General features: G+C 31.7%; 2 protein-coding genes and 1 long non-coding RNA gene across 8 annotated transcripts; 2 read left to right on the top strand and 1 right to left on the bottom strand.

Annotated features, from left to right (window-relative positions):
• The first annotated feature begins 1836 nt into the window (after nucleotides 1-1836).
• Nucleotides 1837-10455, top strand: LOC129288308 (peptidyl-prolyl cis-trans isomerase CYP95-like). Of its 6 annotated transcripts, none has more exons than XM_054924821.1 (18): nucleotides 1837-2000; nucleotides 2411-2529; nucleotides 2664-2718; nucleotides 2877-2968; nucleotides 3266-3290; nucleotides 4124-4204; nucleotides 4370-4487; nucleotides 4659-4801; nucleotides 4992-5087; nucleotides 5366-5484; nucleotides 5598-5652; nucleotides 5810-5898; nucleotides 6046-6067; nucleotides 8059-8097; nucleotides 8354-8392; nucleotides 8495-8612; nucleotides 8769-8881; nucleotides 10100-10455. In XM_054924821.1, exons 2-18 carry the CDS (start codon nucleotides 2452-2454, stop codon nucleotides 10108-10110), a joined length of 1293 nt encoding a protein of 430 aa, XP_054780796.1. In that variant the 5' UTR covers nucleotides 1837-2000; nucleotides 2411-2451; the 3' UTR covers nucleotides 10111-10455. The 6 variants fall into 6 exon arrangements, with proteins under 6 accessions (XP_054780796.1, XP_054780797.1, XP_054780794.1 ...); XM_054924822.1 differs by having other exon boundaries at nucleotides 1837-2023; XM_054924819.1 differs by having other exon boundaries at nucleotides 1837-2023; nucleotides 2246-2529.
• Nucleotides 10456-18390: 7935 nt separating this feature from the next.
• LOC129288280 (uncharacterized) lies at nucleotides 18391-19947 on the top strand. The gene is made up of 2 exons (XR_008587977.1): nucleotides 18391-18613; nucleotides 18719-19947. It is a non-coding gene; the product is annotated as an uncharacterized LOC129288280 (long non-coding RNA).
• A 2587-nt stretch (nucleotides 19948-22534) lies between these two features.
• LOC129288303 (serine/threonine-protein kinase/endoribonuclease IRE1a-like) lies at nucleotides 22535-23265 on the bottom strand. Its single transcript, XM_054924816.1, has 3 exons — nucleotides 23045-23265; nucleotides 22639-22939; nucleotides 22535-22555 (listed from the first exon to the last, which is right to left on the bottom strand). Exons 1-3 carry the CDS (start codon nucleotides 23116-23118, stop codon nucleotides 22535-22537), a joined length of 396 nt encoding a protein of 131 aa, XP_054780791.1. The 5' UTR covers nucleotides 23119-23265.
• Between the last annotated feature and the right edge of the window lie 1118 nt (nucleotides 23266-24383).

Here is a 24383-nt window from a genome sequence, read left to right as displayed (position 1 = left end):
AATTATGTCTTTGTTTTTAGAAAATATTACGGGCATCTAAAAAAAATTGCTTTCTAATAATTACGTGGGTATTATATATTGGGAAAATGACATATAAGGTATGTATAGATGAGAATTTACCATGCAAAGCTGTTAATTCATTATGCGAAGGTGTTAATTTTGTTAGCTTAAAGTCACAATTCAATGATAAAATAGTCAATTGTAAGATCTGTTTAATTACCAATTTATCATGCAAACGTTGTTAGTTATACCTGCTTCAAGTAAGACAGTTTAACTATGAAGTACTTTCTTCAATTTAAAATATAAATGGCATTATAAAAACTATTCTTCATTCAGAATATAAGTCACTTGGTAATTGGTATTTTCTCCATCCTAAATTATAGGACATCTTTAAAGAAGTTTTTTTATTTCAAAATATAAGATACTTTGAGTAGATTAAGATTTCATTAAATATACTAATTTTAATATTACCCTTGCTCTCTCTATAATTAATTTTTGTCTCTTTTCTTTTCAATGTATTAAATTATGGGTATTTTTAAAGTTTATATTTTTGTTTTGAAAAGATAAGGTTCTTAAGTATATTTAATGAGATTTATTGATATGTAAAATTTTATTTAAAAGTGTTTTATAATTTGGGACGGAAGGAGTATAATTTATTTCTTAATTATATCCTTGATTTTTTTTAAATGTCCATTAAAATTTGAACTATCTTATAGGTAAAACATGAAAAACATAAATCTTGTTGGGAAATTAATGTTGTAGCCAAATCTTTTATAGAATCCATGAATTAGATGTGATGTAGTTAAACTGTAGACTTGTTATTAATAAAGTATACATTAATAGTCAATTCATCATACCACATTTTTAATAAGGCGCCCATTAGAGTGAAAGGCTTTTTATTGTTTGGCAACTTAAAAAAAAAAAAAGAAAAGGCTTTTTGTTGAATTTTTTATTTCTCAAAATTTTTAAAGCTAGGTTTAAAACTTAAAAGGTTAAATTATCAAAGGATATTTCTGAAGGAATTGAATTATTTTGTTATTATTATTATTATTTTTGCTGACCTAGGGAAATTGAATTAGGTTAAATTACCTTAGTGATTTAGTGTGTATTTGATTTTCAGTTTGTCAAAAGTTCATTTAGTAAAAGTTCATTTGGTGATGAAAGTCAGTTTAGTGAAAGTCAGTTGTTGTAATGAAATTTGTGTTTGAATATATTTTTTCAAAAATCAGTTTGATACATTAAAGTTGTTTGGTTTGTGATAGTGAAATGTGCTTTTGAATGTGCAATTATCAAAAAGGACATTAATTTATAATGATTTATAATTTTTATTATACAAATGTAATATATTTAAAATATTTAAAAAATATAATAAAGATTTTAAATAACACAAATTTGATCTATAATGTTAAAAATTTAATCTCTAGTTATTTGTATTTTTTAATTTATAATTTTAAAAGATGTAATAAAGATTTGTAATTTTTAATATACATTAATGCTAAAAATTAATATGATTAATTATTTAATTTATAATACTAAAAAAATTAATACTTAATTATTATTATTAAAATAATAATTATATTTTTAATGAATTAACTATTTTTTAAATAAAAGAATAAGAGATTAAACTTAAGGTAGTATGGTTAAATAATATTTTATTTTTTAAATTTACTTTTTAAAAATTTTAAATAATTACGTTTTAAAAATTCACTTTTAACTGCTGTTTAATTAAATGTACTTTCAAGATGTATTTTTTTATAAAATATTTTATTTAAGTAATTTTAATTTTTTAAAAGTAAAATTTTATTCTTTGAACGTTGGAAAAACCAAACGGACCCACATCCATTCATGTTTTCACGCTCGCGAGTCTCTTCCTTCCTCTCAATCGTCTCCCTTTGCTGCAAACGCTGCTCCTTCTTCGTTCTTGCTATTCGCCAGTCACCGATCAACTTTTCTGTTATTTGCTGAGGGAATTTTCATGCGATTTTGGGCCATTTTTTCCGGTGAATTTCCGGCGGATTTGTTGGTATCTTTTTTCTGTGATTGAGTAATTTGTTAGTTGGGATTTTGTTTGATTTTGATGGAAATATTGTTTTATTCTTCTCAATCCTTAATTTGTGATATTTAGTCAAAGAAAAATTTAATTATGTTTGACATCTCCCTCTTCTTCCTTCGATAAATTCCCTGGACACGTTCTCTTTTTTTCCACCTTGGTTGATGGGGCCATCGACTTACCATTGCTCCGCAGGAACCACTTATGAAGTCACAATGGATCAGGAAATTATTGCTTTTCAAGCTTGCAAGTGTCGTGGCTTTGATATGATCTTTGCTTGTATCAGTATATGATTCTGATGCAATATTACTTAATATCAATAATTAATTGGTGCCTCTTTACTGACTTTTGTGACTTCAGTGTTTATGTTGGCCTGAGTTCTGATATATAAAAGGAAAACAATGGAAGAGAAGAAGCATCCCCGGGTTTTTATGGATATTTCTATACATAATAAACGTGTTGGAAAGTTGATTTTTGAGGTATCCATTTTCCTTTTAATACTTTTGAATTACAATGATTGTGGTGATACATGATAAAGCTTTTGCATTTTGCAACTTTCAACTTTGAGGAGAGTCGAAATGCAACCTAATGGATTCTTTCGTCCTCCCACCAGTTATTCGATGAGATTTTCCCCTACGCTGCAGAGAATTTTCGTGCGCTATGTACAGGTTACAATTTGGTGGTTTTATTTCCCTAGTAAAGCCCTCCCGTGCTACAATTAGAGTCCTGACTAATTGAACAAGCCCTTGGGCATGCTAATTCAGTTGGATTTTATGGTTCATGATCCAAGTTCCTCATTTCTCATTTAGTTTTTCCATTTGTTCAGGAGAGAAGGGAATCAGCAGCAAATTAAAAGTGCCACTGCACTACAAGGGTACTTCCTTCTATCACATTGTGAAAGGTGGCTCCTTTGTGAAGGTATGTTATTTATTTATTTATTTTTTTGCTCTTGTTGCACCTAGGATCATCTTCTGTATTGTTGTTCTACCCTTGATGTTGTGGTTGAAGTCGAACATGGCTTAGGAGTTGTCCCTTCTTTAGTCAGTTATCCTTGTTTATGTTGTAGGATATCTGCTTTTCTTGTGGTGTAGTTTTAAGCTGGTACTTACTAACCTGTCCATCTTAGAATGCTAATAAGCTTCATAATTTTCAAACCCATTATGTATGCATTATGGTATCTTGAGTATATATTGATGGCTGGTTTTCCTTTTGCAGGGGGGTACTTTATGGGATTCATTCGGTATGTTTTCTATTGATGCATTGACATTAGGATGACACACTTCTTGCTCTACTTTTTCTAGCTTGTAATTTGATACAGTGCATGTAGTCACTTTCATTTTTTTTTGAAGTTGTCTGTCTCATGATTTTGGTCATATGATCTTGACTCATCACATGAAGCCGTTAATATTACTTTACTAATTACTATTAACCCTCAACTAAAAGTAGATTCTTGTTTTTTCCCCCGATGCATCACATGGAATTTGAATGAACTGTCATGTTCACTGCTTATGTATAATGTGTCTTGTTATATATTTTATCTTAGATATTGATATATCGATTATAAGTAAATTTGGTATCCTCTTGTCCTTGAATCCCTTGGGTTGCTAAACAGTAGGATTGGATTGAGACAACAATTGAGGATTTTAACTGGGTCATTTTTTTCAAATTAAAAATGTCACTTAAGATTTATTTCTAAATGAGTGGTTAAATAGTGCATCTGTTTGGAAATCCTAAGTTCAACCATTTGCTATCATTGATATTTATGTGTATCAGTTTATATGTAAATCTTCAAATAATATAAAATGCTGTTTTACTTGATTAATACGTCATTTTTATTCAATTTGTCTTTCTCTTATTTACTTTAGTTTTCTTCACTGTCTGTAGCTTACTTCATTAGAGTAACCCCAGATTATGTTTGGAAGTTGAATATGAACTCTTGAGCTAGTTTGTCCTCATTTTTAGATTGGGTTCTATCACAATGTTAATTGAGAGTATGAGTTTCATCCAGTCTAATGATCAGTTTTGTATAATTTCGCAAACTTTTTAATCATTTTTTATCCTCCCTCAATGTAGTGTCTACTCTCACACCTTTGCATCTCGTTTTTTATGGTTTAGCAGAGCTTGGAGATAGCATATATGGTTCTCAGTTCCCAAGTGAGAATTCTAGATCCTGCAGTCATTCGTTTGAGCTCTTACCATATAGAATGCAATGATTCAATATATATATATATATATTGTCTTATAGACATAACCCAAAATGACTTTGACTGTTTATTTTGATGAGCTGAGTTTTTACATTGTTCTTGTGATTTATTTCAGATGAGCCAGCTATGTTTAAGCATGATAGAAAAGGTCTTTTGTCCATATCAATTGCTGATCGTTATGCTATTGGTTCTCATTTTGCAATAACGTTGAAACCGGATGACTATCTTGACAGGTTTGTTTAGATGTTTTATATGTAACTCTTTGAGGTATTTAGCGCTGTGTTCTGCTCCTTTTTTTCCTTCGCATGAGCTGCTGGGGTGTCAATTTCAGTTGTCTGGTTTGCAGTCATTGCATTTGAAGAAGCATATAATTTACCAGTACAGTTGTGCGGAATCTTCTTCAGGTTCTATGTGGTTTTTGGGCAGCTTGTTGATGGATTTGATACATTGAGAAAGATTGAAGAGTTACCTTCATTGCCTATTGAAGCTGATGATTATGCTTCATTGGTAGCTGTTAAAGTTGATGATTGTGGGGTTTATATTGAAGGTGTGACTTATTTTGGCCATCTTATTTCAATCAACAATATGCCTTTGATTAAATTGATGGTTGTGATGTTCAACAGAAGAAGCATAAGTGTTGAGATCATTCTCATTTATATTTAGTGTATAATACATGATCTGTCTCTCCTTTATGTGTATGGTTCTGGCTCGGCTTGACATTAGATGAACCTATTTAGGTAGTGATAGCAAAGCTGACGACAACCCTGATGATGAAAGCCTTGAAGATGTTGCAGGGGGAAAGCGAAAGCGTGTAGATCGTTCTCAAAAGAATGGTATTATTTATATTCAGTGTATACTGCTTAAGATCACACAATCAAAATAGATCAATTCATTGTTGACCTCTATTTGCTCACAAATGAAGCAAAATCATGAAAAGTAGGCTGGTTTTTATATGAATGATTTAGTCTAATCTAATCTAAATTTTATCTAATTTAAAATCAAATTCAAAGTAAAACTCCCTGAGTAATTTATAATAAACTTTCCTATAGTATAAGTCATTATTATAATTATATATCAGTTTCTTTAATTTTCTTACGTATCATTATTGCAGCTGAAATTTGCGCTCCCTTAGCTAGGCTAACGGTATCACCGTTGCCTAAGGAGAAGAATCCCATGGTTTTTATGGATGTCTCTATAGATGATCGTCGTTGTGAAAGAATGATTTTTAAGGTACTTTTTTTCTTTTTCAACAATACATGAAGAATTTTATGCCTTTTTGATTTTGCAACTTAGACTTTGAGGAGAGTGTAAATGCAACCTAACAAAGTCTTTCATCCTCCCAGCTATTCTATGATGTCGCCCCCTTCACTGCAGAAAATTTCCGTGCACTATGTACAGGTAATAATTTGATTTCATTATAAACCCCTAGCAAAACCCTCCTGTTATACAATTACACTCTGGCTAATTGAACAAGCCTGAGGACGTGCTAACTCATTTTGATTTTACGGTTTCTGATATGGGTTCTCCATTTCTCATTTAATTCTTATTTGTTCAGGAGAAAAGGGACTTAGTCCTAGTGGTCAGATACTGTTTTATATAGGCTCTTTCTTTTATCCCATTGAGCAGGGTTGCTCCTATGTCAAGGTATGTACTGATATAGTTTTCAGCTTGCACTCACGAAGTTGTCCACCTCCACCTTTTAATGCTAAGTAGGCTTTGTAATGTCCAAATGCAGTTTGTATGCTATGTGTTATTGTGACTATGTACTGATAGCTGGTTTTCCTTTTGCAGGGGGGTGATATTTATGCTGGAGGTATGTTTTATATGGATGCATTGACCTTAGGATTGCATACTTGACTAGTTTTGAAGCTTGTAGTTCTATACTGTAAACTTAGTCACTTTGATGATTTTGAGGTTGCCCTTCTCATGTTTTTCATCATATCATCTTGGCTCATCACATGAGGCAATTGTCATTATTTTTCCTTGTTATTACTAGTTACTAATTATAATAAAAGCGGGGGTTTTTTTTTTGTTTTGTTTTAGCATTGAGCACAGGTTGAGATTGGAGACAAGTATTTCTGAGAATCAATTTGGTTTTATGCCAGATAGATCAATTACAGAGGCGATTTATCTACTAAGGGGATTAATGGAAAAGTATCGTTGTAAAGATAAAGATCTACACATGGTTTTTATTGATTTAGAAAAAGCTTATGACCGTATACCAAGAGAAGTGCTTTGGAAAGCGTTGGAAAAAAAGGGAGTACGGATTACTTATATTAAAGCCATACAAGATATGTATGAGGGGGTAAAAACTAGTATAAGAACGCCTAGTGGTCAAACAAAGGATTTTCCTATAAAGATTGGATTACATCAAGGATCATCTCTGAGTCCTTATTTGTTCAACTTGATTTTAAATGTTTTGACGGAACATATTCAAGAGGAAATCCCGAAATGTATGCTCTTCGTGGATGATATAGTTCTTATAGCAGAGACAAGAGAAGAGGTTAATTACAAACTTGAGCTATGGAGGAGGACATTGAAGTCGAAAGGTTTTCGTCTGAGTAGAAGTAAGATGGAATATTTATATTGTAAATTTGGTAAAGGAATATTCGACAATAATTTGGAAGTGAAATTGGGAGATCAAATTATACCTCAAGTGGAAAAGTTTAGATATTTGGGAGTCATTATTCAAAATGATGGCGAAATCAGTGGAGATATTTCACATAGAATTCAAGCTGGGTGGTTTAATTGGAGAAAAGCTAAAGGAGTTATTTGCGACCGTAAGGTGCCTAATAAACTTAAAGAAAAGTTTTATCGCACTGCTATCAGACCGGCAATGTTATATAGTAGTGAATGCTGGGCTCTAACGGGACAGCAAGAGCATAAAGTTGGAGTAGCAGAGATGAGAATGTTACGATGGATGTGCGGACATACACGTAAAGATAAAATTCGAAATGAGCACGTACGCGAAAAAGTGAGGGTGGCACCTATTGAGGAAAAAATGGTAGAAAATCGGTTGAGATGGTTTGGGCATGTACAAAGAAGATCAAGGGAGGCACCAGTGAGAAGAGTGGAATATATAACTTTGAGTCCGATTAAGAGAGGTAGAGGAAGGCCTAAGAGAACACTCTTAGAAGTTGTTGAACGCGATCTCTTAATTAACAATATTCCTAAAAGCTTGATAAATGATAGAGCACAATGACGTCTTGCAATCCATGTAGCCGACCCCACTTAGTGGGACAAAGGCTTGTTGTTGTTGTTGTTGTTGTTTTGTTTTAGCATTGCACGTAATTTGAAGCATGAGTCATAATGTTCACTACTTGTGAATTATGTGTTTTATATATTTTATCTTAGTTATTATCATATTGATCATAGGTAAAATTGTATCCCCTTGTCTTCGAATTGTATGGCTCGCTAAACAGTAGGATTGGATTAAGAGTAGCAATTGAGGATTTTAACTGGGTCATTTTTCTTCCAATTATAAATGATGTCACTGAAGAGTCTTTCTACATGAGTGGTTGAATAGTGTATCTTGTTGGAAATCCTAAGTTTAACAGGATGCTGCTGTTGATATTCGTGCATTAGTGTACATTTAAATCTTCAATCTTCAGTTTATATCGAAATACGGTTTTACTTGTCTATAAATTGGTTTTTGAAGGATCCTTTCAATACTGTTTCATATTGAGCTAGTATTACAAAGCGGTTATTCATACTTACAATGTTAATTGCATGTATAAGCTTCATCCTTGGATATAATGTCTACTCTTACTTACACCTTTGCATCTCATTTTTATCTTTTTGCAGGGGACTACCAAGAATTCACTTATACTTCAAGATGCCCAGGTGAGAGTGTTGGATCCTGGAACCACACTTGGAAAAAGCTTTCAAAATGTCCTTGTTTATTTATTTTGATGAATAGAGGTTCTGCATTGCCCTTGCTATTCTTTTTTGAAGGATCCTCTCAACACTGTATCATATTGAGTTAGTATTGTGAACCAAGGGGTGCTTCATAATTACATTGTTAATTGCAAGTATAAGTTTCATCCCTGGATATAATATCTACTGTTGCACCATTGCATCTCATTTTTATCTTTTGCAGAGGGATTTGGAGAAAGCATATATGGTTCAAATTTCCCAGGTGAGAATGCTGGATCCTGGACCATGCTTTTGAAAAGCATAAATATATGTCTATTTATTTTGATGAATGGAGGTTCTCTATTGTTCTCGTGGTTTCTTTCAGATGAGTCACCTACTCTTGAGCATTCTAAAGCAGGTCTTTTGTCAATGTCAAAAGATGATTGCAAAAAATTTGGTTCTCTATTTGTGATCACATTGAAAGCTGATCCATCCCTTGACAGGTTTTTTTATGTAGTTAATTATTGGAGATATTTATCACTGTTTATGCTTATCTTTTCCTTCTCATGACCAGCTGGGGTGGGAATATGCATTGCCTGGTGTGCAAACATTGCATTTGAAGAAGTGCATTCACTGATCCTGTTTGGGATCTTGTGCAGTTCATATGTGGTCTTCGGGGAGCTTATTGGTGGACAACGAACACTGGATATGATTGGAGAATATGGTTTTGAGCTACCTGTTCAAATCATCCAATGTGGTGCCTATACTGAAGGTGAGGTTCATTTTGTCCATCTTAGGTCTATTTGAAAATGATAATAATTATGCCTGAGATGATCTAAAATAAATTTGCATTCCCTAACACCAGATGCTAAAGCATGATGTTTGATCATTCTCAAAAGAATGGTATTATTTATATTTAGTGTATAATGCTTGAGAGCACACAATCAAAATAGCTAACTTCTTTGCCTCTGTTCAGAGGATCATGTTTTCTATTGCATTGTGTGGAACCTATGGATAATCGTTTACTGATTTGGTGATCTATCTTCTAGAATACTGTGGAACTGTGATATTGGAATTGTTGGTCTGTGTGTATGGTTTATGGCAATTTCTGTGTTGGTTGTTTATGGTTTGACCATTGTGATGGGTTGAGGATCGGACATTGTGATGGCCTTGGAAACTCGTTATTGGGAGTTGCCCTTGGGCGTCATCATGGATCTATATTGCTGATTCTTTGAATTTGTGGAATTTAGATAGTCGAAATTGTGACTAGGGGTTGGTGGCTTGATTCGTCTGGCCTACCAAATTTATCTTATTGATTGTAGAACCAGTTTGGTTTGGCTTTTGGGAGGGTCAATATCAAAGTTTTAGTTTAAGGTGCGAACGAGGTGATTTTGGATGAGATTGGTTGGTTTTTTTGTTCCCAGGTGGGTATTGGGGGTCTTTCATTAGGTTCAACATGGGAGAGGGTGTTTGGTTTATGATGTTAGCATGAGTAAAATTGATTTGAGAATTAATTTATGGACAGAAGACTTGATTTTGTTGTGACCCCTTTTTGTTTGGATTGTTTAATTGGGAAATAATTTTTGAAAAAAATTAATTATGATGGATATGTACTAGTAAAAGTATGTTTGCATATGTAAATTACTGAAAAGGTCATGAGTTAGTAGTATAATTTTAAATGGAAAAAATTTGGAGCTTCACGAGAAATCAAGACAATACACCGTGTTCATGTATGCATCAAATGGAAGTGCAAATTATATATAGGGATTATGTCTTGCTTAACTAAAAATTTAATTTTGAGTTTCAATCTTGTTAATGTTCAAAAACCTCAAAATATCACAAAAACAAATCTAAAATTTAAGATATTTGATGAAGAATCCAAAAATACGCTGAGACCAACACGGCAATATTCTCTATTTGCTTACAATTTTTTAATTTGAGGTGGGCAAGAAAAGCATAATATTACTAATAATTGATTGTTAATTTACAGTTGGAAGGTGATGCTTGAAGGAGCACATCAATACATAGAAGTAGAAATCACAGCTGCTCAGAATACCATTGCAAGATTGCAACCTTTTGATTGTTTGGAGTAGGGTTTATTGACGTGATGGATCACTAATGTAATTGTTTCCCTCTGTTATAAGTGGAAGTGTTGAATCCCCGGCATTGTGTACCCTGACCTGCATCCACTTCTCCCTCTATCTGATGACATCACTTTCTTTCTAGCGTTCTGTTTGTTCAAATGTTATCATTAGCAAGGATAATTTGTGATGAGCGTGCTCATAAGGCTAGGAGCTATTTCGGCCTTCTATTTCAGTTCAAATTGATTTCTGTCATTCATTTAAATTAATTTTTAAATATTTTTAATATCATATTTATTAATATAAAAATATACAAAAGTTAATATAAATTTGTACTATTTAGAATGCATCTAAATGGTTAATTTGTAAAATTTATGAATTTTTTAATATTAAATTAGGTCATTTTGATTATATTTGAATTGTTTGGAGTCTATTTGAATAATTAAAATGTAAAATTATGAAATTTTTTAATATTAAATTTGATTGTTTGATTAAATCTACATTGGTTAAATTGGTATTGAATAGATTTATTAAAATTTTATATTTTATATTAATAAATTTGATAATATTAAATTATGTAAAATTAATTTAAATGAATGGTGGAGATTAATTTAAGTTAAAATGGAGGGACACGTCGGAAGTTTGCTTCTTGTGCTATCATTGACAATTGCATTTTGTTGTCATAAATCGTGCAATGCATCATGGCACATGACATAAAATCTCACGAGTCGTGGTGCACTAGCAATTAACCGTGGTGTTCATGTTAATTTTCACATAATTCATAGCTTTGAGTGTTCAATCAATGATTTTGATTCTTAAATGAATCTCAGGCTTCTGTATCTATAAAAACTCTGACTTGAGATTTTCAAGAGTGAACGAGAGTATTTTGAATGTTGAAATTCTTGGGATCCTATTGCAATTGCTTAAAATTGTTTCTTCTACTTATAATGTTGTGAAAACTTGGTAAGCTTTATTAGGGTTATCCCCTTAACTACGTTGGAAAATGATGATTAATTATGCATTAGTAAGAGCAAATCTTACACCATATCTTTAAGGTTGCCTCCTCATACATTGGTGGAGATTAATTAGATTTGAATCTCTCGAAGAATAAGTGAGATTGTCCTTCTATAACAATGAGATAATGACTACCTTTTAATTTCAATGGTTGGCAGCTTGGTTAGCTTTCAATTCTAACAGTAAACTTGTCAATACCACGTGGATATACAACATCTGCTTCTCTTCATATAGGCAAACTCCCATCATAAATGGTCATGCCATGCACATAATATCAACATGTAGCATACAATTTCATCATCATCAACCTAATCATATCATGCTCATCACATTTCACTTCCTTCACAACCCACACATATTTCAATTTGCATTTAACTCCAATGTTACTCATTTTTATATGTACGTGCTTTTACTCAATAATAACAATCATGTAAGGATGCATATATCCATAAATCATTTTCATTATTTTAACACATCATACTCTCAATCACATTGCCAGATTTTTGCATCAAATGTAAGTTTACAAATATCATCTAGTTTTCACATCATTTACTTCAACATATAATTACTTAACAAAAAAATACATAAATTAAATTTTTTCTGGTTACCTCAAATCTTTAAAAGGTTAAAAATTTATCCCTCAAAATAAATAATTCCAAAGCTTCTTAAGTTTGAATGGTGCCGATACACCTAAAATCATTACTACTTCCATAATTGAATTTCACAATACCTGGTCTCAACACTTTCAAACCCCCAAAATTACAACCTCACACTTCCAAGCATACCCATTGGGTTCATTAACGTACTTTTAACTCTTACATTATCATTAATGAACCATTAAACCACTATTAATGGATTCACACACCTCTACCAACCTTATTTAATGCACATTTTTGGATAATTAATGCTCCCACCAACCAAATTCTTATGAAACCATTAATACTAAGTTTATATAATCTAAATAACTCTTATTAACTTTATTTAGGTCAATAAGTTTGGACCCATAGCCATTATGGATCGAAAATTTACTCACATTCACAAACCCTAACTCGAACCTTTGAGAAAATAGAGAAGGGAGAAAAAAATTAACACAAGAAACTTACTCTTAATGTTTGGAAGCTCCAAAATGTCCTAAATGGTCTATAATCTCAAGCCTTAATAGAGCTTGGTGCGTGCTCTTTGTTTTTTCCTTTTCTTCCTTCTAATTTTGCGAACTAACATAGGTCCACTTAAGCTAAACTTTGACCATCCGCCACGGCTCATGCACCGTATCACATGACATAAAGAGGCCAACCCTTTTTGATATACTACTTATGCGCCATGTTGGAGGTGGTATACGCCACGACATGTGGCACAGAACCTTCTTTAATTTTCTTACTTTTTAATGTTCGAGTGACCCAATTTCACTTCGGACCTGAATCTAAGGTTAAAAATCACAATAAAAAATGTTCATTAGATCTTTTTAGCCACACACCACACTAATTCACAACTTAACCTCATTTAATTTAAACTAATCCAGGTTAATTTCCCAGGATGTTACAAGCTGGACCCTTAGTATCAAGTTAGAGAGATAGAAGACATTGAGTATTTATATATATAGGGTTAATGAGCATTTTAAACCCTAAAGTATTATATGAAAAGCGCCTTGGACTCTGAACTTTTAAAATGTATAAAATGGATCCTAAACTTTTAAATTTATAACAAATTACCCCCATTATTAACTTTTTCTTAATACCGTTACTATTTACCATGAGGCCCAATATGCTGACGTGGTAGTCCCTTGCTAATGTGTCATTTATTAATAAGTACCACAGACCCCAAACTATTGCATGAGTATCATCTTAGACCCTGAACTTCAAAATTTCAAACAAATTACCCCTACTGTTTATGTATAAAATATTTACTATTATGAATGCCAAATTAGCCTTAGCATGGTCTGCGGTGAACGATCCATAATTTTATGAAATGACCTTTTTTTTGGCCCTTTTTTGCAAAATTTTTCAAATGATTAGTATATCATGCTTCTACATACTCTATAATTCTGATTTAATATTATTTTAATAATATTTATTTATTTAATGATGAAAAATTAGAATCCCATTTGAAAAAAAAATATCAGTAACTTGGGATCCCATTTATTTATTTATCGTTAGTTGCATTAAGGGATTGCTGCATCAACATGTGACTGGGCCCCTCAATAAACAATAATGATAAATAGTAATAGCATTAAGAAAGAGTTAACGGTGGGGAGTAATTTGCTATTAATTTAAAACTTTAAGGTTCATTTTGCTTATTTTAAGAGTTTAAGATCCATAGTGCTTTTAGCGTAAGACTTCAAGGTCCAGGATGCTCATTATCCCTCTGCGTATGGAGATTATATTTATTATTAATTAACTTCAAAAAATTTATAAATTGTACCTTAAATGAAGTTTCCAGTTTGCCTCGTGGGCAGCTAAATTTTCTAATTACCCTGACCAAGTCACCAATACTACATTTAGTACTCATTTGGCTTTTAATTTAATTTATTTATTTATTTGGAAAAAAGGATATAATATCAAGGTAAAAAATTTAAAAATTACAAATAAAAAAAAGGACAAAGACGGAATAAAGGAACTTTATTAAGACTGAAGTTCAAAAATTCCTTCAATACTCAACGGAAACAAATCAGAGCAAGAAAAAGTTAGGAAAGTATAGTCTTCTTTAAAAATTTAATCCAACTTCTGGCATCTAGAAGCCCAAATCAAATGCCTTTAATTAGTCATCTCTGGGGCCTGAATCAAGTGCCATCTAGTTACACCTGATTGAGGAGCTACGCCAACAAAACACAGTCTAGACAACAACATATTAGTGTCAGATAAGAACGGAAATTGGCCCAACACATGCATTCGGCCTCTAATTCTTCCCATTCATCACAAGTCTAATATCCTAAAGTATAAGTCATATAGGCTTAGCTTAATAAAAAAAAAAAAATCATTCAGCATAAGAATAGCGCGCATTTGAGCCAAATCACACACTTGGCCCCTGTCAAATCATAATTTTTATATATTTTATCTCACCCTTTTCATATATTTTGGGCTAATTTTGATTTGTTAGATATTATTTAAATTTTTAGCCAATTTTAAAAAATAATATATTTTTGGATTAATATTGAGAATTTTGTATTTGAATTGTTTATACTTAAATTTTTTATTTTTAATATGGTTTAACCTTGAAAATCTTTAATTAAGCTTAATTTGAATTAATATACATTGCTTGGGTTTTTGGCCATTTTTTGTGACGAAATTTTAATTGTTGGAAAAATTAATTTTGAAATATTTTTTTGAGGCATGAGATTTATTTTAGACATAGCATATACCAATGGGTGTATTTAATTTTTTTTAGGCCATGAAGACAAAATTAATGAAACTCAATGGTATAATTTAAATCTTGACAAAATGAATGTTTAGTTCGAGGATGGGAGGGAAGGGATTTTGCCCCCTCCTTTTGTTTGGTTTGAAAAATTAGAGGGGAGGGCCCCCCTCCAAATTGGGGGGATTGGGAGGGAGGGGTAAAATTTTTTATACCTTGACCAATACCCTCCGTGATAACTTCAAAAAATGTAGATGCACTTCTCCAATATCTCAACACTAATAAAATGAAGGTAAAATTATTCATATATAATTATTTTTTCTTTTCTCCTCTCCCGAACCAAACAAAGTAATATTAAACCCTTCTCCTCTCCTTTATTAAAATCCCTCTCCTCCCCTTGAAACAAACACACCCAAAAGAACATCCAAGGGCTATGAAGAAGTAGTACTAGGCAAATGGATTATGGGTCAACCCGCGAGCTAGCCTGCATGAGCTAATATTTTTGCTGGTGGGGTTAGGCCAGCTCACCAGATAAAACGAGTTGGAAAATCTAACTCAACTCATTTTCTAGCGGGCTAGCCAGGGTTGGCCAGCAAAAAAATATCAATTTTTTAATAATTTAAAATTTATATAATATAAATATATATTTATTTATTTTATATTTTAAAGCAAATTAGCCATTAAAAAACTTGTAAATAAATAAAATAAACATAGAATTCAACCAAGCAAATTTATTTTGCTAGATTTTTACTATCAATTATTTTTTCATTTAGGTGTGTTATCTTTGTCATTGAGAAAGAAAATTTAAATATAAATTCATATTATTTTTCTCAATAAATTCATATTTATAATTCTAATCAAGAGATCTTATGAGATTAATAAATAATATATATTCAAAATATTCTATAAAAACTAATAAATATTTTCATAAACTATAATAAAAATTTTATTTACAAAGTGTAGAAAAGATTTACACTATATTTTAAATGTAAAGAACATATTTGAGAGTCATAAATTATATATTTAAGAAAATATTATCATTATTGTAGATTTATAAAAAAGATATAATGTAATTAAAAAATAAAAATATTTTTTTAAAATATGCCAGCCCGTTTTAGCCCCCTAATTTTGCGGGTTGAGCTAACTCAATTCATTTTAAAAAATAGACTAATTTTTTTAACCCAACTCGTCAAATTATGCAAGTTAAATGGGCTAACCCATGAGCTCAATCCGTTTTCCCGACTCTATAAAGAACTAAGACAAGGAAAGAATTCTTAATGTTTTTCAAGGATATAATGGACATTTTTAGCCAAAGAAAATTATATAACTTTTATACTTTTCTTCTTATAATTTTTTCATTAGCTCCTTTTGAATTCAGTGATTGAAATTCATAAACTTTTCCACATAATAACCTAAAAATTTTAAGTAAAATTAAAATATTTAATAATGTGTTTCAATTATATTTGTATTGATTTATGGTAAGGTGTTTTAATGGTATAAATATATACGAATTAAAGTTCACTTATTCCTAGTAGGTCGTGTGATCGAATCCTGATGACTTGAAAGTAGAATTTTATTTTGTTTCTGAAATTACTATTTTGCCCTCCCCTTTAATCAGATATTTTCTCTCTCATTTCTTTTTCTAAATTGATCGAACTCGCTGGACGCGCAGGAAGTTAGGAATTGAAAACCCTCTCTCATCTCTTCCTTCTCCGTTCATTGCTAACAGCAGTCTCGCTAGTTTTTCGGTGCGCCATGGTAACTAATTAGTTAATTTAATTTTTATAAGCTTTATTTTTACATCCGTTATTTTACGGGCCTCATATTAGCATTTATTTTGTGACTTGAGCCACATTTGATTAATATTACCTTTATAAACTATGTGTTCATGTTTGTTTCATGATTTCGATTGCGTTTGGTTATTTACTCTCGTGGATTATGTGTTTATATTTATCTTTATGGCATAAGTTGCATTTGATCATTTACTCTCCTGGATTATGTGTCCACATTTTTGAATTATTTTGATAAATCCTTAAAAATATGAATTTTTAATTAATTGGTGATTTCATATTTAATGTTTTTTTCAATTAGTAAATACTATTATTCTTATCTATTATTTAATCATTTTAATTTATCAAGATCAAATGTTAAATGTTGCTTTGTCATTATAGATTTAAAGTTTTTGATATTAAAGTTATATAGAACTTTTATTTCAAACTTATAAATTTGTTTACATTAAACTGTTTTCTTTTTAATTTATGTATATGTTGTAGTTTATTCATTTTGAATTTGTAAAATGTTATGGTTTGACGTTATTCACTAAAAAATATTTTTGATATCAGATAGCTTGTACCTCCCTTAGATCATTCAAGGGATGTGCTACTGAATTGAAGTTGTGATGCCATTTTAGTTAATCTCTATTTTTTTATGTAAAATTTTAATCTATCTATTATACTTTTATAAATAATGTTATAGGTGTTTCACATAGGTTATGATAAGGATCTTTTTTTTTTTTTGTAAATATTTTGTTTGTTGGCTGGAAGGAGTTTAGCTCCTAGATATTATAATATTTTTTTAAAAAAAATTATACGATAAAATTTTAAGGAAATCTATTTTCAAGGGAGATTTTGTTGGAATTTTTAAAAAATATTAAGACTTTACATAAATGAAAAATATTTTTAAAATGAAACATTTCTTTAATTAAGTTTAAAGAATGTGTGTTTAAGTGCGTATCTCATGTTGATCACTCTTATATTTCAGGATGTGTCACTCCACTCTCTTTTATAATCATTAGATTAATTTTTCTCGTTCCATTCACTCACCTTAGTCCCCTTCCCCTCCTCCCATTTTGAGTTGGCTCTCTGTTTCCTCTCCCTTCGTCGAGCAACGCCAACATCTTCACCTTCTCACCATTGAAAACCTCATCATTGTCACAATTCTTTAGTCCTCATTGACAACACCAATCCATATACTTCTCCCCATGCACACAATCATCTTCTCATCACTGAACATCATTTTCCTTTGGCCTAAATAATTGAATTAGAGTAAAAAAATTAACTCCATGTGAAGTATTAAATTGTTCCATTTATTATATTTGAATTAAACTTTTTTTATTTTTGATTAATTAATTCTTTTTATCACTTAATTAATTTCTTTAGTTTATATTTTATTTTTTTGACGCAAAATCCTCCAACCATAATTTAAAACTCACACAATGCATAATAAAATTTAGGTGTTAGACATAAGTATCAGCATCCGTCTAGGTAATTTTAGTTGCATTAATTGTGTTTTCTCATTTAAATTTTAGAGCAGAAATCTTGCATCTAATTTTAGATCCTTTTAGCATTAGAAATTAAATAGCTTAGACCAACTTAAAATAATTATAATTATAAAATTAATATAATAGTTATTTTATATATAAACGTATAAAGGTAGATTAGTTAAAAAATACACCCCAAGGCATCACGCACCGACAAAAAAGGAGAGGGGCGACGGACGATGAAAGGAAAGGGAATAATGAAGTGCGATAGTACATCGGGAATGGGGTAGTTAGTGGCAGACCTACCAAACAAGATGCCTTTCACATCAATTTTTTTTAAAGAAATTATAAATATAAAACTCGATTTGGTAAAAACTGAGTTCTATTCTTAAATGTTAAAAAAGAAATTTACAATTCGGTATGATTCAAATCAAGTTTTAAATTTATCGTATTTAGAGAAATATTATTAAAAGTATAATATTGTGGTGAATAATTTTTTTTAGTACCGTGGTCAAATTGCCTCCAAAATTCCTTCAATGCTAAACGGAAATAAATCATTGCAAGAAAAAGTTAGGAAAGTGAATTCTTCTTTAGAAGACATGATACTTGAAGCACGGTGTACCTTTGAGCTTGCATGAAACTAATCCCGCTGTCGCAGAAACGAAGCTGGCTTGGGGTTGTTTTTTAAAACACGACTTCGAGAGGGAGCTTGGGATAGCCACAGGATTCTGCAAATTTTGATATCCAGAAAATTGCATGTCCGATGCAGATCAAGACTTGAGGAGTGTGTTTTGATTTTCTGGTATGGAAGTTCTGAATTATGCGATTGATGTTCCTGTTTAGGCTGCAAATTACTATCCATTCATTCATCCCCTTTCTTCTCCACCTCTCATTTTTTTTGATCCAGATGCTCCAACCAAGCTGAAAATTTTGGAGTGAAGGATTCCAAGCTTGAGCCCGGTTTGCTATTCTCGGATTACGCGAGGAGCAAATTGAAGGTGAGTAAATGACTTCCAGGTATCGAGTCATCCAAAAAAATTCCTTGATGATCTGATCTGTTGTAAATTTTCCTTTTTGATGAACCACTTGATTTCCTTTCCACCATATTAGATTTCAACACGGTGATGATATTGTTAGCCCATTTGGATTCCCCATCATTGAGTAGAGTAGAAAGGAAATCTATCATCCGTTCTTGTCTTCTAGAAGATGATGGAAAGTCTGATGAACTGATTCCTAGCTCTCCAAACCAAATGCTTCTTGTAAACGAACTAGTGAAGAATAACTGAGTTAGGAATTCAGGTTGATCACACCCAAATTGACATAGGGCATTGACATGCGGGTGATGATGATTTAGAGTCTCTCCGATGGGCAGGCAATCATTGATGATTTTCCACCCCAATAAAATATATCTGAATGGAATTTTGGTCTGCCGACAAAATTTTCATAAATTTTGTCTGTGATTACCTCTTGAAACTAGCTGACCAAGCAGTAAATAATACCCCTTTTTTGCAATGTACACATCGTATATTGCACTATTCCAGATGACTTTGTCATCAGATCCTCTGAAGGACGGTGGAATTTTAAGAAATTGGGAGCTAATCATTTCCATTCCATTCAATTGGTTGACATGGAGTGTTTGTTGTTGTGATGAGATCAGAGACGAGAAATATAAGCAGTTTGGTCTCTGTTCCATGACTTAGTCCACCTAAGGTGGTTTGAGATAGGAATATTATTACCATTCACAACACATCATTTAAGATTGGAGGTACTGATGTCAGAACACTCCTAAATTCCTTTCCAGTACCAAGAGGCATTATAAGGCTTCTTCACAATTTCAGTTTTTGAGATATCAATGTATTTAATCTTGAGGGTGCTTGCCAAGAGTGAACCTTCCTCAGCATTTATCAGTCTCCAGACTTGTTTTGCTAAAAGAGATTCATTTACCTGTTGAATGGGTCCAAGACGTAGTCCACCTTCATTAACAGTGGTGAAAAAGGATATTCCTGTTAACTAGATGCATTCTTTTTTTTGTTCCCATTGAATACTTCTTCAGCAGTTTTGTATAAGGAAGTTGATACACATTTGCTGCCGAGAGAACTGATTTCAAAATGGTAAGTCTTGAAGTTTGTGACATAAGCCTTCCTTCCAAGATACAAAGTGAACATAGATAGAATTTTGAGCTGAGGGTAAACGTGGCATGTGATACTTCCAACTAAAATCTCTAAGTTGAACGTAAATGTAGGAGTAAGCATCAAGCGCTTCTCCGAAAACGTGATCTTGAGCCAAATTCTGATTTTGGGCAAAAGTGTGTGTGCGTGTGTGTGTGTGTTTTTTTTTTTTTGCACCAAACAAGCTCTTTGCTGGGTGATATAATTTATTCCATACCAAAGTTTTTTTTTATTAATAAAATTATTTTCATATTTCCTTACTCAGGTTAATTCGAATTTAAAGTACTATCAGGCTTAAATAAAATTAATTCTTTAATGTATCTTATTTTTGGTAATAAAATTCAAACGTTCCTCCCATTTTACTCTTTTTTTTTCTCCAATTTGTTAGCTGAACAATAATTAATTTTCAGCCAGTTTTACCCGTCTAATTAATCAATTTAAACAAGTTAAATCTATTCTGTCAAACAACATAGAATATATGTGAGAAAATCTAAATTCATGTACTTCTAAACATGTTTGCCTGTTATCAATATAAGAAAATAACATGTTTAATTTGTTATTTTATCTCCAAACCATGCTGAGATTTGCTATAAAGTGATAGCTTTCTAGTTCATGGTCCACTTCGTTCATCACCCCCTCTTTTCCTTTATCGAGTTATGCATCCCCAGCCATTGTAATGGGAAACAACCGATTGGGCCTTATCATTTCGGGCAATAGTAGAATTGGCCCATTGACTTGGGCTTGTTCATGAATTCCTCTTGTGGTTATGAAGATCAATTAAGAATATAAGAAACTCTCAGATGGGAAGTAATACGACAGCTTTCGCGGTAACATTAGATGACGGCAGTTGAAATAGGCATGCCTTCCTAGGCTGATCATGAGATGCTTGTACCTCTTGCTTGAATGAACATGGTATGTAACCATTCAACTTGGATTGACATTTGCAAAACTAAAATTTATGCCAACTATAATTTGTAAACTAAAACTGAAATAAAAATTTTTCAATACAATGTGACTTATATTTGAATATTCTTTGAATTTTTTTTAAATTCAAAAGAATATTCAAATATTTTAACCCAACTAGCTTTTTTGTCTTTTTTTTTTTTGGCCACTGCATATGAATCCTCCTATTAGAGATAAGTACTCTTGATGCCCCCAACTACCTTTTAAACTTGTAATCTACAATTTGAGCCAACTAGCTCCCAACTAGCTCCTATGTTTACAATCTTGTACAATTTGAGCCAACTAAATGAAATCCCAGCAAACACTGCACCTCCATGAAGCTAAGCGGAACACCAATAAATTCCTCAAGGTAACATCATTGCATACAATAATAACCACAACACATCACTGAATTTAATCCTAGTATGTTACACTCTATCTATACATCATAGATTGAGATGAGCTGTTGGAGCACAAATCCCAAACAACCAATATATATGAACTTCAAAGCAGAACAAGCATCAGGAAAAAATCAGTCACGATTTGACCAAATAAACCAACTTTGCTCATTAAGGTGTAAAAAATCATCCAAGCACTGCACTGCACACCCACACCACGGCAACATAAATGGTTTGAGTAACCAGTATAAACTATTAACACCATTGTAATATCAAAGGGCTAAATGATCTGTCAAATATTAATCAACAGTTAAAAGTCCAGCATGGATGCCTAGCATTCTTTCTTCTCATTGCACCATTAATAGGTCCATTGCTGAAAGCCCTGTCAACATAGATGATTTGAATAAGTTCAGATCCATTCAAATACTCTATTGTATTTCCTGCTTCCTCAACAAGCTGATATTCAATCAATGCATAACCCTAAAATCAAAGTAATTTGAAGTTGACATCAGTACAGCAACCAAACTATTTATACGATCGAGTTGCCAATGCAAATAATGATTGCAACCACAAAAACTAGAACTAGCCAACTTTCTATTCATCTAATTGATTCAAATACCAATCAGTAATGTATGTTCAATAGACATCCTTAGTTGGCACAAGAGATTGAAAATAAATACAGCATCTTCAAAGTAGCAAAATAATTTAAAATTTAAAATAATAATTAGAGTGAGGAAAGAAGGGGGATACAAACAAACAGAAGAAAAAAATGACATCAAGAATAGAGCTTTAACCAGGATTAAACTTAGAAGACAGACAAATTCGATAATAATTTTCCATGATTGAAAACAAGGCATGAAAGTATAATATTTCCCTAAACTTTCTTCCTTCAAACCTTTCAGACATCATATCATTGCGGTAATCATCATATATACAGCATGTCAAAATCAAAGGAAATACTGTTTTAACCATTTTCAAATTGGTGCATGCAGAATCGAACTAATGACTTACCATACAAAAGCAACATGCTCCAACTAGAAAGCCACAAGCTCAACAGGCTATTTTAACCATTTTCTTCTCAAAGAAATTTGTCAGCTTCAAAATGCTCTCTGAAATAAGAGTTAAACCGTGTCTCGCATAAGCAGTTTTTTTGAATCGATTTATAAACATCAAGAAATAAATCTGGAAAGACTGTCTTGAAATATCCCTCAAATCCTACTGGGTACGGAAAGCTGCCTGAAAAATCAATAAAGTCAAGAATATTAAATATGGATATACATTATATATATTAATTAACTCTAAAGAATTTATAATTATACCTTAAATGATGGTTTCCAGTTTGCCTCGTGGATAGCTAGATTTCTAATCGCTCTGACCAACTCAAGGACACTATCGTAATCATATTTGCCATCCAATCCTATGACTGCCTTATGCATTTCATTATTTTGTATCTTTGCGAGCCAATTTCCGTTGATTATTTTTGTTGTTCTCATGTTTATGAAGAACTTTGTCATCGTTTGTCTCTTAGCTTGTATATAATCGCTCGCATGAATAAGAAAAGCAAGCTTTCTGTGGGGACTCCAAAACAAAGGATGGAAGACCACGTCCATAGGTTTGATCCTGAAAATTATGAAAATAATTTCTTTTTCAATGTAACCTCTAAACAAAACTAACAAATTCATTTGCTAAATTTATAAATTAACTAACAAATTAAAAATTACGGACCTATCCTTAAGAGCAGGTTTTAGCATCGCAAGAAGTAAATTCTTCAACACTGGAAAGTCAGGCAGAAGCTGCATATGCCTTATATTACTCGGCAGATATATATCCGCTGATTCTCAAATGGATGCTCTGGAGTGAGGCAATAAAATAAAATACAGCCGAGGTTGAACACATCCATCATTAATGTTTGGGTTATCTGATTTAATTGTTCAGGTGAAGGCCAATCATCATCATGGGCTGCAATTATTTAAATCATTCATAAAACTATTAAATTATTGTTATAATTAAATGCTAAATAAAAAAATAAAATATTATTGAGGTGCTTACGAATATTTTCTCCTTTTTGAGCTCATTCTTGCCATCAAGCCTTCTTGATGTCTTCATGTCACATATTTTTGCTATGAAACTCCTATTCGTATTGATTGACTTGATGGTATTATCATGATGTGATTTGGCGTCAAAGTTTCATGAATTATTTTCAATTTACCCATGTAGAAATCCCCATGAACAATATCTCTGGGCCATCAAAAGGAAAAAATGAAAATCAATAATTTAATATAAATAAATACATAAAATGAAAACTAAAAATAATTAAAAAAAATTTCATATACCTCATTAAATATAACAATCGAAGGGTAGGGTAATTACTACCATCTTCCTAAAACTCTCCCCTTTTCTCCCCATGATCGTCATATTCTTTAAGAAAATCGCCCAACGTGTATTTAAATGGTTCCATTATTAAATACTTGGAACCATTATGAAGCACATGGGTATAATAAGAGATGATGTTAATGTGATTTTGACACATTTTCAAATTTTCAATATGTTCTTCATCCCCATCATTTTCCAAAAATTTTATGCTAATATTTTCTTCTCCTAATGTACCATGACAAATATTTAAACTCTTAACAATCCAGTCATTTTTATCAACAATTAAATTAATTGGAACTTCTATCATATCTCTTCCACCTCCAAAAGCCATAAGATTTGAAAACCTAGAGGAAAAAAAGAATCAAATGAGAAGAATATAAGAAGATTCACAATCAGAAGAACAACCACTTATTAATATAAGGTAAAATGGTAAAAAACTGCTTGTACAAAAATGCTTATCTAAACTAGATAAAAATAATTATCACAACTATTAAGGAACAAATGCCAAGATATAGTGCAAGCCATGATTTAAGTAAATAATGAGAGGAGAGAAACAAAAAAACAAAACAAAAACACAAAATAAGATTTCATTGGCATTTACGCAGAAAATACAATTATGAAACACCATTTTCACACCTTTTAATAGTTCATAAGTTTCCAATTTAATAGTGACCAAATAAAGTAAGACTAA

Source organism: Prosopis cineraria, unplaced genomic scaffold, assembly GCF_029017545.1.
Source record: "Prosopis cineraria cultivar Desert tree isolate PC_DT_omini unplaced genomic scaffold, ASM2901754v1 PC12, whole genome shotgun sequence".
Classification (NCBI taxonomy): Eukaryota; Viridiplantae; Streptophyta; class Magnoliopsida; order Fabales; family Fabaceae; genus Prosopis; species Prosopis cineraria.
The sequence above is the reverse complement of the archived record's forward strand: the minus strand, read 5'-3'. Positions and strand labels throughout refer to the sequence as shown.

Bases quoted from the DNA above. Each gene is read 5' to 3' on its own strand.
- LOC129288303 (XM_054924816.1), bottom strand. From the start codon at position 23,118: ATGCAGCTTCTGCCTGACTTTCCAGTGTTGAAGAATTTACTTCTTGCG. The intron at 22,940-23,044 runs GTCCGTAATTTT...CATAATTTTCAG, and splicing joins AAACCTGCTCTTAAGGATAG to GATCAAACCTATGGACGTGG. The intron at 22,556-22,638 runs GTATAATTATAA...TTGATTTTTCAG, and splicing joins ACTGGAAACCATCATTTAAG to GCAGCTTTCCGTACCCAGTA.
- LOC129288308 (XM_054924821.1), top strand. From the start codon at position 2,452: ATGGAAGAGAAGAAGCATCCCCGGGTTTTTATGGATATTTCTATACAT. The intron at 5,088-5,365 runs GTATTATTTATA...TCATTATTGCAG, and splicing joins AGATCGTTCTCAAAAGAATG to CTGAAATTTGCGCTCCCTTA. The intron at 8,613-8,768 runs GTTTTTTTATGT...GATCTTGTGCAG, and splicing joins GCTGATCCATCCCTTGACAG to TTCATATGTGGTCTTCGGGG.